This window comes from Palaemon carinicauda, chromosome 31, assembly GCF_036898095.1.
Source record: "Palaemon carinicauda isolate YSFRI2023 chromosome 31, ASM3689809v2, whole genome shotgun sequence".
Lineage (NCBI taxonomy): Eukaryota > Metazoa > Arthropoda > Malacostraca > Decapoda > Palaemonidae > Palaemon > Palaemon carinicauda.
Genome location: NC_090755.1, coordinates 30,430,941 through 30,445,829, shown reverse-complemented (window position 1 = coordinate 30,445,829; position 14,889 = coordinate 30,430,941). Strand labels below are relative to the sequence as shown.

General features: G+C 37.6%; 1 protein-coding gene across 4 annotated transcripts in view; it reads right to left on the bottom strand.

Annotated features, from left to right (window-relative positions):
• Positions 1–387: 387 nt before the first annotated feature.
• Positions 388–14,889, bottom strand: part of LOC137624377 (nucleosome assembly protein 1-like 1) — a 15,315-nt gene continuing 813 nt past the window's right edge. For 2 of the 4 annotated variants that reach the window (XM_068355094.1, XM_068355095.1), the window contains exons 2-8: positions 10,079–10,295; positions 5,154–5,258; positions 4,568–4,740; positions 4,152–4,446; positions 3,864–4,011; positions 3,521–3,688; positions 388–1,556 (exon numbers count right to left, since the gene is read on the bottom strand). In XM_068355094.1, coding sequence (XP_068211195.1) covers positions 1,453–1,556; positions 3,521–3,688; positions 3,864–4,011; positions 4,152–4,446; positions 4,568–4,740; positions 5,154–5,258; positions 10,079–10,270 — 1,185 coding nt within the window. In that variant the 5' untranslated portion in view covers positions 10,271–10,295 and the 3' untranslated portion in view covers positions 388–1,452. Of the gene's footprint in view, positions 1,557–2,140; positions 2,190–3,520; positions 3,689–3,863; positions 4,012–4,151; positions 4,447–4,567; positions 4,741–5,153; positions 5,259–10,078; positions 10,296–14,889 lie in introns of all 4 variants that reach the window. The other 2 variants (XM_068355097.1, XM_068355096.1) reach the window with 2 other exon arrangements.

Below are 14,889 nucleotides of genomic sequence, written 5' to 3'. Positions count from 1 at the left end.
GACAACTTTAACGAACCAAGGTTATGCCAAAGAACTTTGTAATCCACCCTGTAGACATGTAACCATAATCTAGCACTTCCTTTCAAAATTGACAATTAAATTCTAACATTAAACAGCACAGTATGTCCAAATGACTGCAGTTTATTAACAATTCTATATCAATCTCAAAATTCCAGGGACTGGGGGCCTCACTTGTATTCATTCAATGACAGGTCTGATTAAGCTGCAGGATACACCACGAATTTTGCATTACTGTACACTCTTGAATGCAACAAGACATTGCAGAACAGTTCAAACTTAGTTTCTCACATTTTAATTCAAATAGGATTAGCCAACCTCACTAGTTGCAAATCTTAATAGAGGAAATAAAGGATAAACAAAACAGCCTTGAAAAAAGAGTAAATATATATATATATATGAGCAGCTGTGGTAACAAAAGCTATTACAATTACCAAAGCTTGCCGTTTAAAACAAGTTAAAAATTTTTCTGTATAAGACATCCATAAATGGCTCTTAGAACTCGAGATCCTTAATAAACCTCAACAATAAAATGCAACAGCTTCCACATTAGCCCCTCCCTCTCAAAACAGCACTAATATCAGATATAACGCCACACTGATGAGTTGAAATGCTCCAAGACTTGTCATGGGCAAAATTCAAAACATCAGGAGGAGTTATGCTAAGCTCCGAGTAATGCAGTGACACTGGTACAAAAAAACATTTCATTACAGCCTAACTTAAATAATTGCAAGTGTTGTAAAGATAGTGCACTTTTATCACAATGAGATAAGTTGAGTACCCTTTTCTAAGTGCCCACAAAACTTCAATGATGCATTGGCTGCAGAGCTAAGCCTTAAGAATGACAGACCAAGAAAATGAGCAAATTTTTCTTTTGACTGAACTCGTCACTTCTTACTGCCTTTCTTGGCTTCAACCAGAATACCTTTGAAGTCTTGAACACTAGTAATTTTTACAGCTGTCCCTTCTTGGAAAGATTTGGCAGGTCAACCCAAGCACAACAAAACCAGTTAAGAACACACACAGTGGTGGACTGTTAAGATTTCAGGTAACTATCTGCTACTTTTACTCTTACGATAGTCTTTGGAATTACTGTAAATCAACGTAAAGCCCAGAAAATAGTTGCCCATATCATGTTTGTTGCTAGCTAGACTGGGTAAAAATAGAAAAAGGTCAAATGCATTTACCTGGACACTGAAAACCATTAACTTAACCTATACAATTTACCAACTAATACCAATGAACATGTTTCGGCAAGCATGTTAAGTGAATAAGACATGGAGTACAACAAAGAATGTTTTCAGATCTAAGCACAAGAGTAAAAAAATAAATACTTGTCCAAGTGTGTAAAATGCTTTGACCAGACTCAAAAACTGCTGCCAACTTAAATTGTCAAGTTTTGGGGATTGCGGGGACCTAAACCTCACTAGAAGGTCACTGCTGTTTACACTCTGCCGGTTGCTGGTCCTTACCGGCCTTATCCTTCGTTGGATCATAATCAGGGTCATCTTCCTCTTCATCATCTTCCCCTTCTTCACCTGAAACCAATTATCAAATTAGAAAAATTTCAAACCTAACAAAGCAGCCTAACTTTACTCATCAGTATTACATTAATATATCAAATAAAGGTTTGTTGTTCAAAATTTCATAATCCTTTAAAGCTAAGCAGCGCTATCATGGCTTTAAAGTAGATTGCCACTATCTGCCTACTACTGACTTCAGCAATATTCCAAAAATCATAAAATGCAAGTGCAATTAAGCTGCTATAAAGCCCAAAATAATTCATTTCCAATGCTAGAGGAGAAGGGTTCATAGCTTAACGGGAGGGAAAGGGGTGTTTTAAAATTCAAATAGTTTACGCAAAATTGTTATGAAATAGGGACCTTGAACAATTTTGATTCCTACTACTATTCAACTGTAATTCAACAGGGCCAGGATGTTAAAAAATTTAGTTACCCATGCACTTTTTCACACTACATGTTACAGCAAAGCTCTATTTCTATTTTCAACTCCAAATTCAAGCTCATTCGCTTTTTCTGCAGACATGCAAATAACCAACAACTATAAACATTTGTTAGGTTCTCTAAAACTCAACTCTGATCAAGTTAATCTGTTAGTATACCTGAAGTTCTGGGTGATGCTATGGAGCTACACTGAACTGATTATTGACCCTGTGAATATACAATAATCCTTTCAAGTATAAATGTAAACATCATTGCTTTTGGCCTTACGAACTACCAAGGAACAACAAACCTTCAAATGATGTAAAGAGGTTTAAATTTCCTTATAATGCTAGTTGTACAAAAAGGCAGCCCCTTTTCCTTAGAAGTGTTATTGGGTTTAAAGCTATTTTTTTTGGCATTTATGCTACTTTAGTCATGCAAATCACTATGTATAAAATGTTAAAGCAAAACTACTAAATATATATGCCTGAAACATCTCTAGTCCCACTATTCCAGGTAACAAGAACATGTGTAAGATTTCTTTACTGAATAGTTCTTTAATAATTGCAGTTTATTGTATGTTATTGTACTTTATACACTGGTACCCTTATGCAATGGTCTAGTTTACTAAATTGAAACCTTTACTTCTCTATAGCAGTATTGAAGATTCTCAAAATCTACCAACTAAGATTTAAATATCCACTACTGCAAAACAGTCAATAATGCTTTACAAAATTCTGGTACTCAAATATTACAAAATTTACAATTACATGAAGACCTATTTATAGTATTTTCTGCACAAAAATTCCAGATATCCTCAAAGTAAAATAAAGGTGAAACATTTGTAGTATGGGAATAAACACCAGTAGTGTATCAAATTACATACCAGTAAAATCTTAGACATATGGTCCCATCAAGATAGATACAGGAACAGAATTCAAAATTATCCTATATGAACACTGCCTCCCAATAAATAAAATATCTACAAGAAATTTTCAATTCAGGAAGATCCAAAGACTGAACCCAAATTGCCAAAGTACTCTTATTGGTTATAGTAACCATTAGCACTACATTCAATTGGGTATTCTTTTTCACATTGTGTAACTAAAAATACTATACTACATTGAGAAGGAATGGTTAACAGGACAATTGACAAATAACCAAGTAGTATATTTATGCCTATCTTAAACTTGCAGATTAACCAAACACTGTACCACTTTAGTTGCCAACTATCAGCTTGGTCGGCAAAAGGAAACCACTACCCTAACAGCCAAGACTATAAATTAGCCCTATCTCTGCTCAAAACCCTTCCCACTTCTATTTTCATTCCTAAACAGTGATGGCAGGACAACTTTATTCTTACATTCCAAACTTATAAGTATACTTTAGTTGGCATTGAAATCTGACTGAATTAATTAGGCCAATAAAACATGTAAGGCTATTCAGAGTACTTGCGTTCCTCCAGATATCAGAAACACCAAGGCTACAATTTTTTTTTTAGTGACCTAGACCCAACTTTCAAATCAAATTCATGTCTAATCCTTTAAAAAAAATCTCACCTTCTTCACCTTCCTCCTCTTCAAAATCTTCATCATCCAAGGCTTCACCAGTATAGAACAACACTGCTCTGGGAACGATGCGTTCTCTGATATAATGACCAATTTCAAAGTCGGCTGTTAAGAGGGCCTGTGTATCTTCATCCATCTCTTCACTGGGATCTTCGGGAACTGCGGGTGAATGTTAAATGAACATCTCACACTAATGGTATAAAATTTAATCAATTTCCTCACTATTGAAACCTGCAGTTTTATGCATTGGTCCACAATAATTGTGGCACATCAGTACTAAAAAAACACTTGGTTAAACCAGAACAAGTTTCTGTATTTTTTTCTTTATACATACCTGGGGGTGGGTTGAAGAAATTGAAGAATGAATCATTTTGAACAGTCTTGGTTATAGTTCTAACAGCGCCTCTGGACTTGTGCTTCTGCTTCTTCTTAATAGTTTTAACTGTAACATTCTTCCCCTTCTTCCAGTCTATAGTACAACCCTAAAACCAATCAATAATGTTAATTTTTTTTTCTTTTCCAAATAGCACAACTTTTCAACATTAACTACGGTACAATATGGTATAGGACACTTCAACAAATGCAAAAATCAAAGCGAAGTCACGGAATTTAAAATACATACCTTACACTTGAAGATTTCTGGACCCTCGAAACTGAATGGATCATCCTTATCTGGCGCACACTTCATTTCATAATATTTAGTCAGCGTTTTATTTGTAAAATATTCATTTTCAGTGAACATGAATTCCAGAGTGAAACCCATTGGCTCATCATGGAATTTAAGCTTAATGTCGGTTAGATGTTTAAGTATTGGTTCATCGTAGTCCTGTACCATTTCAGCCAACAAGTCAACATTCTTGAAGATTGTTAGCCAGAACTCAGGAATGCCCTTTGTGTTTTCATCAAAGTCATGAACCCTAAAAGAGAAAATGTCATTAAAACTCCAAGTTCTAAGAAGTTTAAACATACACCATGAGCAAGTATTGCAAAATAAAATCATTTACTGTACAATTCAATAACATAAAAGTGTTCACATACTTTGATTCCTCTTTATCCTCAATCTTAGCCTTTTCTTCCATATCTTTACTAAGGTCCTTTTCGTCTTCGTCATCCGATGGGAAATCGCATTCCTCCTCATTTGGCTCATGTTCAGAATTTACAATTGTCCTACGTTTTTCATATAACTCTTGGTGCATCTTATCGTATTTAACCTAGATGGATGATTCAAGGAGCATTATGAGACATTAGATAAAGCCACCACAAATCTAAGCATACTACATTCATAGTAGAAAAAACTACAATCTCTCCTCAAACTGTCAAGATTATAACCAGTAAAACTCAAAGTTGTAACTAAAAAGTTGTGCAAACAATTAAAACTCTCCCACACCAAGAATATTGCACTTATGCAACAAATTAGCCAATCTCATTATCATTAACTCCTATAGCTCACCATCCTAAACACCAACACCCGGGGTTCCTAAACATAAGGAAAACACGAGTAACCAGGAAATCTGTGTAGAAATGGTTTTTACCTAAATTCAGTCCCCAGAACCTCACTATGGAAATAAGTGTCAATTTCAACCTTTCCATGAACTATACTATTAACATAAAAACACCATCTTACCTCTAAAGCGTGAACTTCCTTGTAAAAATCGGCCTCTAATTCAGTGTACTTAAGTTGAATCTTCTTTAGAGCCTTAATACGTTTTTTCACAACCACAGGTAAAGACTGAAAAACAAAATATAACTAGCTTCATTTTCACAGAATACATTACAGAAACAGTGTAAAACAAATTAAAGTACAGTGAGTGACACCTTGAAGCTCATGCAAAATTTCAAGAGGTTGCAAAATAAAAATATTAAGGGTGAACTACAGTAACCTAAAGTGATTCATGCCTTTCTTACAAGGCATTGGATCACTCCACAGTAGCTGGCTTAAACATGTTCCATTCATATACCAAGGCACTTCCCCCAATTTTGGGGGGTAGCCAACATCAACAATGAAACAAAGCAAAACCAAAGAAGGGGACCTCTACTCTCTACGTTCCTCCAGCCTAACCAGGGACTCAGCAGAGTTCAGCTGGTACTGCTGTGGCACTGCTAGGGTGCCACAGCCCACCCTCCCACATTATCCACCACAGATGAAGCTTCATAATGCTGAATCCCCTACTGCTGCTACCTCCGTGGTCATCTAAGGCACCGGAAGAAGCGGCAGGGCCTACCGGAACTGCGTCGCAATCGCTCGCCATTCATTCTTATTTCTAGCACGCTCTCTTGCCTCTCACACATCTACCCTCCTATCTCCCAGAGCTTTCTTCACACCATCCATCCACCTAAACCTTGGCCTTCCTCTTGTACTTCTCCCATCAACTCTTGCATTCATCACCTTCTTTAGCAGACAGCCATTTTCCATTCTCTCAACATGGCCAAACCACCTCAACACATTCATATCCACACTAGCCGCTAACTCATTTCTTACACCCGTTCTCACCATCACCACTTCGTTCCTAACCCTATCTACTCGAGATACACCAGCCATACTCCTTAGACACTTCATCTCCAAAACACATTCAATTTGTCTCCATTACTTTCATTCCCCACAACTCCGATCCATACATCACAGTTGGTACAATCACTTTCTCATATAGAACTCTTTACATTCATGCCCAACTGCCCCCAACACTTTGCAACCTTCATTCACTCTCTGACGTACATCTGCTTCCACTCCACCATTTGCTGCAACAACAGACCCCAAGTACTTGAACTGATCCACCTCCTCAAGTAACTCTCCATTCAACTTTGCACCACCTTCCCTTCTCGTACATCTCATAACCTTACTCTTACCCACATTAACTCTCAACTTCCTTCTCTCACACACCCTTCCAAATTCTGTCACTAGTCTGTCAAGCTTCTCTTCTGTGTCTGCTACCAGTACAGTATCATCCGCAAACAACAACTGATTTACCTCCCATTCATGATCATTCTCGTCTACCAGTTTTAATCCTCGTCCAAGCACTCGAGCATTCACCTCTCTCACCACTCCATCAACATACAAGTTAAACAACCACGGCGACATCACACATCCCTGTCTCGGCCCCACTCTCACCGGAAACCAATCGCTCACTTCATTTCCTTTTCTAACACATGCTTTACTACCTTGATATAAATGCACACATTCTATAACCTACATTTTAATAATTCCAGTACACTTCATGGGAGACTAGGATGTCTGACAGCGGTACATTGTAATATAAATCTGCATTTAGTGAAATAAACCGTAGGCAGCGCTTACTGTTAAAAGTCGCTAAATTAGTAAACGTGATCTGCAGATTTTTATATTACAATCAGTATTGATAGGCTGCATCGCCAAATTCCTTTTGCTAAACAGCATTACCTGCTAAAAGTACACTTGTCAGATGTCTCCTTAGCTTCAAATGAGAAATTTAATCCATGATGCCAACAGTACGATACGAGCTCCATGAAAGATAAAAATTTGGTCTTTCCACGGATGCAATAGCCTAGAGGAGCAGTGGGTCTGTAGGTTACAGTGATCTTGGAACATGTATCCCCGAAGGGCATAGATTCTTGAGGTAACTGATAAATGGAACACTACAATGAAGCTTCGAGAATGGCCTTGGAAGCTAGTTCCATGGCCCATTCCAGGTGTTGGGTATGTATCCTTGGGCTCAAGTCTCCGCCAGGGTGCCATCTAAGTGGATTCTGCTGGTTTGAAGAATTAAGTGTCTACGAAAAGTCCCAAAAAAGGGACCATATTGTTCACCATCGTTAAAAAAAATTCCATTGCTCTGTATCTCAATTGCCATATTAAGCTGCCCCTAAAGGCAATGATCTTAAATTCTGAAGTGGAAAAGTAAATCATGGAAGACCTTATCCTGAAGCAGGATTCACTATTTCTAGATAGGGGAGGTTAACACCTTTACCACATACCAAACTTTTACTTATGAAAAGAAATGTTCCTGATACCCATCTCCTGCCTCGGGTACGAGGGAACGCACTTGAGGTAGTTTTCCAAATGTATACATTCCTATACTACAGATACTAAAATTGTCTTCCTAAAAGGAAACGTTCCTGGTACATACTGGAGGAGATCGACACTGGCAGATCATCCCTGGAATGACCCATTATGAGAGGGCTACAGGCATGACCAACAGGGCTTTGTTTGGGCTCATCGAAGACAGCACTGGGAGTACAAAAATTAGCACAAGACTTACAAATAATGCAGTCAGGGCCAGGTCAAGATTTGGTAGAGTTGCTCCACTCACAAAGCATAGGGAGGAATGGTAAATACCCGTTGACAAAGACCAATCACTGTCCTGTGTCTTGGCAATTAATGCCTCCCTCCTGGATGAGGCAATCTTACTGTTTGACAAAAGAGGAAGATAAGAAACCAGTGAGGCAATATAAAAAGGAAGTGGGATAGTTGAAGTGTCATCCGCCCACCTCCTGCAAAGTGCGTGCTTCCAGAAAGGGCAAGAATAAAGCATGTTCCCAAAAAGAATGTAGCCTCTGAAATCTCAAGTGTATGCAAGGCGGCCAAATGCAGGACCCACTTCGGATAGAACCTAAGGCCAAGTGGCCACTTGTTGCTATCCGATGAAAGGATGTAAGTTCTCTGGGACTAAAGTTCCTTTCCCCAAACTCGCGTCCTGGTAAACTTCTCCAGGAGGCCGCTCGAAGAGAAAACCAAATGCAAATGTTCTAAAAGCAGCCTACCCTTTGACTGGTCAGCAAGGAATCTGAAACTAGAATACAACGCTCGTCACAGGTAAGATCCCTCTTGCTCCTGCTGCTGGGATATAGTCTATCAGATAGGTGCTAGTGACACCAAGAATTAGAGGTATCTTTATACATAGAATTTGTTAGTTAATACCCCTGGTATGAGCCCAGTGTATTCTTGCTTCTCTTGGTACTTTCCCTTCCACTTTGAACACTGTTCTTACAGCAACACAACCTCTCATAAGATACCATGGGAAATATGAAAATCGCAGCCTCAGGAGATAGCCTGCAGCAAGTAGACGCTCCTTCCCACTCAGCAACAAGAATGCTGTCAAACACTAACAAGAAAGGATATATTGGCAACTTACAGACAAATGACACGATTAATGAAAAAACTGCGTAACATCCCTCCTTTTTAACTTTTGCCAACAATCATTCAAACAAAAAAAAAAAGATTGACAACAGTTGATGGCCTCTACTCTAGTAAATCTATAATTCGGTGCGAGGCAGTGACCCTTCAATTGTGTTGGCAGGGGGAGTGAGGAGCCTAGCTTCCCACTACCTGAACATCCCTAGCACACTTTTAACAGCAGCATTTCAGCCCCATTAAAAACAAACCTATTAAAAGACAAGGCCCAAACTCAAAACAAAATTTGAAACATGAGTACTTGATCCACACCCCTACCCAATAGTTTACCCTTCAATCTTATAACCATATGAAGGCTTGTACAAAATAGATTTCTAAACCCTCAAAAATAAAAAAATTACTCTTGCAAAGCCCAAGAAATTAACCCCAAAAATTGAGTTGTCCAATCAATTACACTACAGCTGGGTAGTTGAAACAATCAAATTCTAATTTTGTCAAATGGGACCAATTACAATAATTAAACTAGTTTTGTGGCCTAGTTTCCCAACTTATCAAAATTTACATAAAAATTTTTTTTTGCAACTAACAAAGCAACAGCAAACTCGGAAAAAACTCATGCGTGCAATTTTAGTGCAAAAAATCTCAAGCCAATTCACTAATTACAACCTTGTGTAGCTCAATTTTACTGTGTTCAAGGAAAGATACTGTAACTTCTCAATGAATACTTTGCTGATCAGTATAATTACCACACTAGACTAGAGTGTTTGCCAAGTATAAAAAACATTATCCAATTGAAATAAGTAAAATTCCCCAGACCAGACAATCTACTCCAGTACTCACCCATAAGGATAAAACAAAAAATTAAATGAATACCAACCAGCTTCAAGTTTCCATACACTGTACCCCTTCCCTTACCAATTTGTGCAAAAGACTCAAAAATCTAATTACTGATGTATATTATTAAAGTTAACAGTTGCAAACTACAATACCAAAGTTCTAAGTTTACTTCCTTACAACATAATAGATGGATTAATAGTATTCATACAAACACAAATATCCAAAATAAAAATCTGGTAAAATATTGTATTATGTATCTATGTGTAATGTTAGTTAACAATTACGAACCCAGTTACAATAAATTACAAAATCAAACTGTATTCACTTCAGATGCATTAACTCGATAAGCATGTAAACCATTGGTTATGAAATGATTGCTATAATTTGTAAGTTATTTCTTTGGCAACACAAAGTTCTTTGGTTATGAAATGATTGCTATAATTTGCAAGTTATTTCTTTGGCAACACAAACTTCTTTAAGCTTAAAACTCTTAAAACATTAATGCATCCTGAATGTATGCATGCAATTAATAATGCAGTGTCAAGTACTTGGTTCTTACATGATGAACTTGTGCTCGACCAGCTGCCAAAGCTAAAAACCACACTCACACTAATGTAACCTGACGGGGTGCCAAGGAATCGACGAAGTTTGGTCTGCAGGGCAGCCAGTACCTGAGGATCCTTCATAAGTTTGTCAACCAACTGCTTGCGTCCTCCACCTTCTTCATCATCGTCCTCCATCTCTTCCTCTGACATCTCCTCTTCATTGGTGGGGACAGCTGCCTTCTCCGGATCGGCCATTGTTACCAAGTTGTGATACTGAAATCTAAAGTAAAACAAATGTAATGTAATCATTGCTAGGGGGCGACTTTCAATAACACCATTAATAGAAAATTACCAAATTGTAATACTGAAATCTTAATCTAATCTTTCCAAGGGAGACACTCAATAAAACCGTTAATAGAAAAATGACAAGGTTAATATTAGTTTAAATAGTTTTCACTGACAATTTGACACATTACATTTATCTTTTTACAATTTCCCTTTAAGCTGTTGAGCAAACAAGAACCTCCAGCAAGAAAAATGAATGTAACACCAAACCTTAGTACACAAATATACATAGTAACTTGGACATTATACACAAATACTATGAAAATTAAGGACATGATTGGAAGGGGAATAAAAATCGCAAATTAAGGCTTTACCAGCAAAAAAATAAACCAATGGCTCAGGCTCCAAGATTTGGGAGGCAAGTGATGTTAGGGAAAAATGAGGCCAATTTCAAGATTAAAAGGCTATCTGTAGTATAAAAAGCAAATCCCTTACAATAATACATTCACAAATCACTTGTGGAAAAGTATCTTTATCATGATGTCAGTGAACATCAAATTTAGTCACCTACCCAGTCACAAACACGACAGAGGAAGTAATAGATTGCCTGTAAGAACAGACTTGACATATATGATAAAGTTGAAGTTGCCATATGCGATGCAAAACTAAATAATTCCATAGAACCTGAATATTTCAGTATGAAAAATTCAGCAAGGGTACCTAAATATGCACATGCCAGGGCTAGAAAACCTGCTCGTTGCATATGCCGATGACCCCACTGTCCTTAATTTTCATATCCTGAAGGCTAACAGGGATTGACAAATCCCTTAAAGCTCTGACTAAAATCAGAGCAAGGTGCAAATTATGGGGAATCAATTTGGACAGTGGGCCCTCATCCAGATTATTAGTCCATATGCATTAAAAATTCTCAAGTGGGGAGAGCAGATGCAAGGAGTATAAGATTGAACAAACTGCAGTCCTGACTAAGTGCGTTGATGTTCTGAATGTGCTATAATAAGACTTCTGTTAGCATGTTCATGATGTTAACAATAATAAAAAACGACATGCACGTAGGTATAATACTTTTAGGGCGTTTAGCAAAAATCCCCGGTATATGTCCTTCCAAAAAGGAAAACAGATGCCTTTCAACAGTTTTCTTCTACTCTCCTAGGTAGGAATGCAAGTTGCTACTGGGGAGAAAACGCATGGTGTGAAGAGGTCAAGCAGGTACACAAGACTGTGGCTCACCAACTCACGGATCCATGAGAAGTGTGCTTTAAGAAGAGCAGTTTGTCCCAGGAGGATGATTAAGAATCTAAACCACATTTATATATACAGTACCTTTCATCAGTTCATAAATTCCAAGTCATGTCAACACACCTGGTAAGGTACCAATATGGGCTTGCCAAACCTGTATGTTATGATTTCCACGAATTTTTTCGTACTTACAACATTCACTACAAAACGTACAACAAACGCCAAAAGAGGATTTCAGAGTTCATTAAACAATAACCACTTCATTCAGTACATTTAAATAATTTACACAAACATTATATATATGGATGCAGACATTTGGCAAAAAGGGTACTGTACACAACTGTAGTCTACTGTCATACATTTAAATACTTGCTTTGCAAACTAAGTCTGGGCCATTTTGAATACCTTTTGCCTGGCGCTCTTGACAGAAATTAGTTTCTCTTTGACTGACTTACAAATTGTCACATGAACCATTCATACAAAATGTGAATGGGACACTAATCAAATTGAGAAACTTCCTGGGCACAGGGAAATGTCAGGTATAAGAAACTTGAAAAACTGACTTCAAAAGAAAATTTTGCTTCAGACAACAGGATCAGAGTTTTGATGAAATTCCTTCTGAATAAATGGGACGGAGCCTTTGTAGGGTGACGGCCAGATCCCGTAGAAAACGGGAATATTCTGAACTGTGGCCGTCGTTCTAAAAACAATTTTGGCGGGAGAAGCTAACTTAAAACCTAACCTATGCTAAAAGCCGTATCCTTACCCAGGGGGGCTTCGCCCCTCCGGACACCCCCTTACCTACGAGTACGACGGGAGAAGCTAACTTAAAAAACCCACCTAACCTATGCTAAAAGCCGTGTCCTTACCCAGGGGGGCTGTGCCCCCCCCCCCGGACCCACCCTTACACAACATATTTAAGATCCGTAGACCATTTCCAAACGTTTTTATTCTATACAAGATAACAGTCGGAGCGATAATAAGCAAATTAGGGCGCTTGGACGTAGCGCTACAAACTACCAAATGGGACTAATCGTACACTACTGGAATTTACATCGATGGGTCTCTTCAAAATCTATTTTGAAGCACAGCCCATAGTCAGCAGCTACCAATACTATTTCTTGTATAGTGTACATTAAATACAGGAAGTTCCATAACAAAAAAATAACCACTGCTTCTCCCAAACTGATTTTCCATTTTCAGTACTATTCCCATTTGCATTATCCAATCAATGTTGCATGACAGCCAACTGTCATCCTCCACATCGAAAGATGATGGCTAAGGCATAAAACTTTCTTTGATGCCAATTTAGCGAGGATGTCATAGGGATTAGTGCTGAATTAAGGCCATTTTCCTTTTTGGACAAAAATTTATTACTGATTGGTATTTGTTTACACAACCACTCTCCATTTACTGAAAAATTATGCAAAGCTATTATTTTCCTCTATTGCTTTCTCACAATTTAAAACAATTCGCCACATCGGAAATATGTTGAAATAACAAAAAAAAAATTAGCCTGGTTTCCTCACTAAATAACCTGGAACGGACATTACAGTATCAAACAGCATACAGATGTATACCCAGAATATATACTAAATTAATATATGGAGTAATTACTCGAGTCACTTTGTGCTTTGTATATTTCATGGACACGAGTAATTACTCCATTTTGTAATTTGAGTGTATACTTTGAATATATGTAAAATGTACGGTCGCATCACAAACTTGTTTAGTTGACAGACTACGTTGTCAGTTCCAAGTGGTTTAGTGAGGAAACCATGCGTTTTTTTTTTTTTTTTTTTTAAACTTGTATACCATGTAGCAAAATCAAATTATGAAAAAGTAATGAGGAAAATAGCCTTGCATAATTGGGCTGTATATGGAGTGTGGTCTTGTGTAAAACAAAGAATTTTCCCTATTTTTATAATTTCATGTAAATTCTTAGTAGGAAATGTTTAGAGTTCAAAAGGGAAGCCTACATGCTTCTCTTAGGGTAAGCTAGGAAGTCAAAAAGGGAAGCCTACATGCTTCTCTTAGGGTAAGCTAGGAAGTCAAAGTGAGGCTAGCTGGAGTCTTGCTCTCCGCCACAAATAATGTAAGTCCTTCCTAGGTTAGGAAATTCATTGGATTCAATTGAAAAATGTGACATTAGTTCATTCCTCCCAACAAATAATCAATTTAGCCTGGCATGCTTGCACCATTAGGTGATACCTAAACCAATTCTTTCAAATTGAAAATGCTTTCGCATGTACCCTATTCTCTATGAATGACCCCAAGTAAAATGCGGCATATGAAAGATTCTGATAAAGATATTTTCAAACAATCTTGACACAGCAGGACCATGTAAAGGGAAATGATCTCTGCAGACAGTTTTAGGCTAATTTTGAAGACTTAAAGAACACACTAATTTCCAGTAGGGCCATATACACATTCAGACCACACTGAAATCCCCATAAGGAAGTCACCATCCTACACAAGACTATTTACAGGATGTACAAGATGATTCAAGGCCATAATTCATATTTAACAGTGGCCTATTAACGACCCTAGCCCAATATTCAAAATGGCTAGAGGAAAATTTGCCACGTTAGATATATATATATATATATATATATATATATATATATATATATATATATATATATATATGCTTTAAAACCCTGTCTCCAAGACAATTGACTGTTTTGATATGTAAGAGAATGTTAAGTGATGGAGCCATCCTGTCGTCACCAGTCTAGTATTAACATTGCAGACTTAGCTAGGCTTTACTAATATCAACAACACGGTTTATTCGCCCACAGCAAGAAACTGAACATTAAAAGAAACTGTTACCTATAATATAAAAATACTGATGTGCCAATAATGCAACATGCTACACTCGAGGCTTTACATTAGTTTGTCAGTATTACTATAAATTTGTGCTCTGCGCAAAATTGAACGAGGCGTGACAATGTCAACCAGATTCAAGGTGAATCGTCAAAATGATTGTAACTGGTACTTGAAATGAAGACAGACAATTTCAGGGGGGGGGAGGTAGCAATATTACCCATCCCTGAATAATCCTGCACGAAATCCAAATTAAAGGCTAAACCATTCATCTTGCCTACGATAACATTTAGTAACTTAGGCTACCGGTAAGGAACTGATTTTGCCAACTCCCACCAAATGGCCACATCCATAAAATAAAACATTGGCCTATCAGCGAATATACATTTGACTGGATTCGTCTTGCAGCACCATACCGGAGTAATTGATGCAACCCTGTAGCCCATCTCACCGTTAAATTACGGAACTTCTCTACATAGATTTCGATAAACCCACTAATATTACAA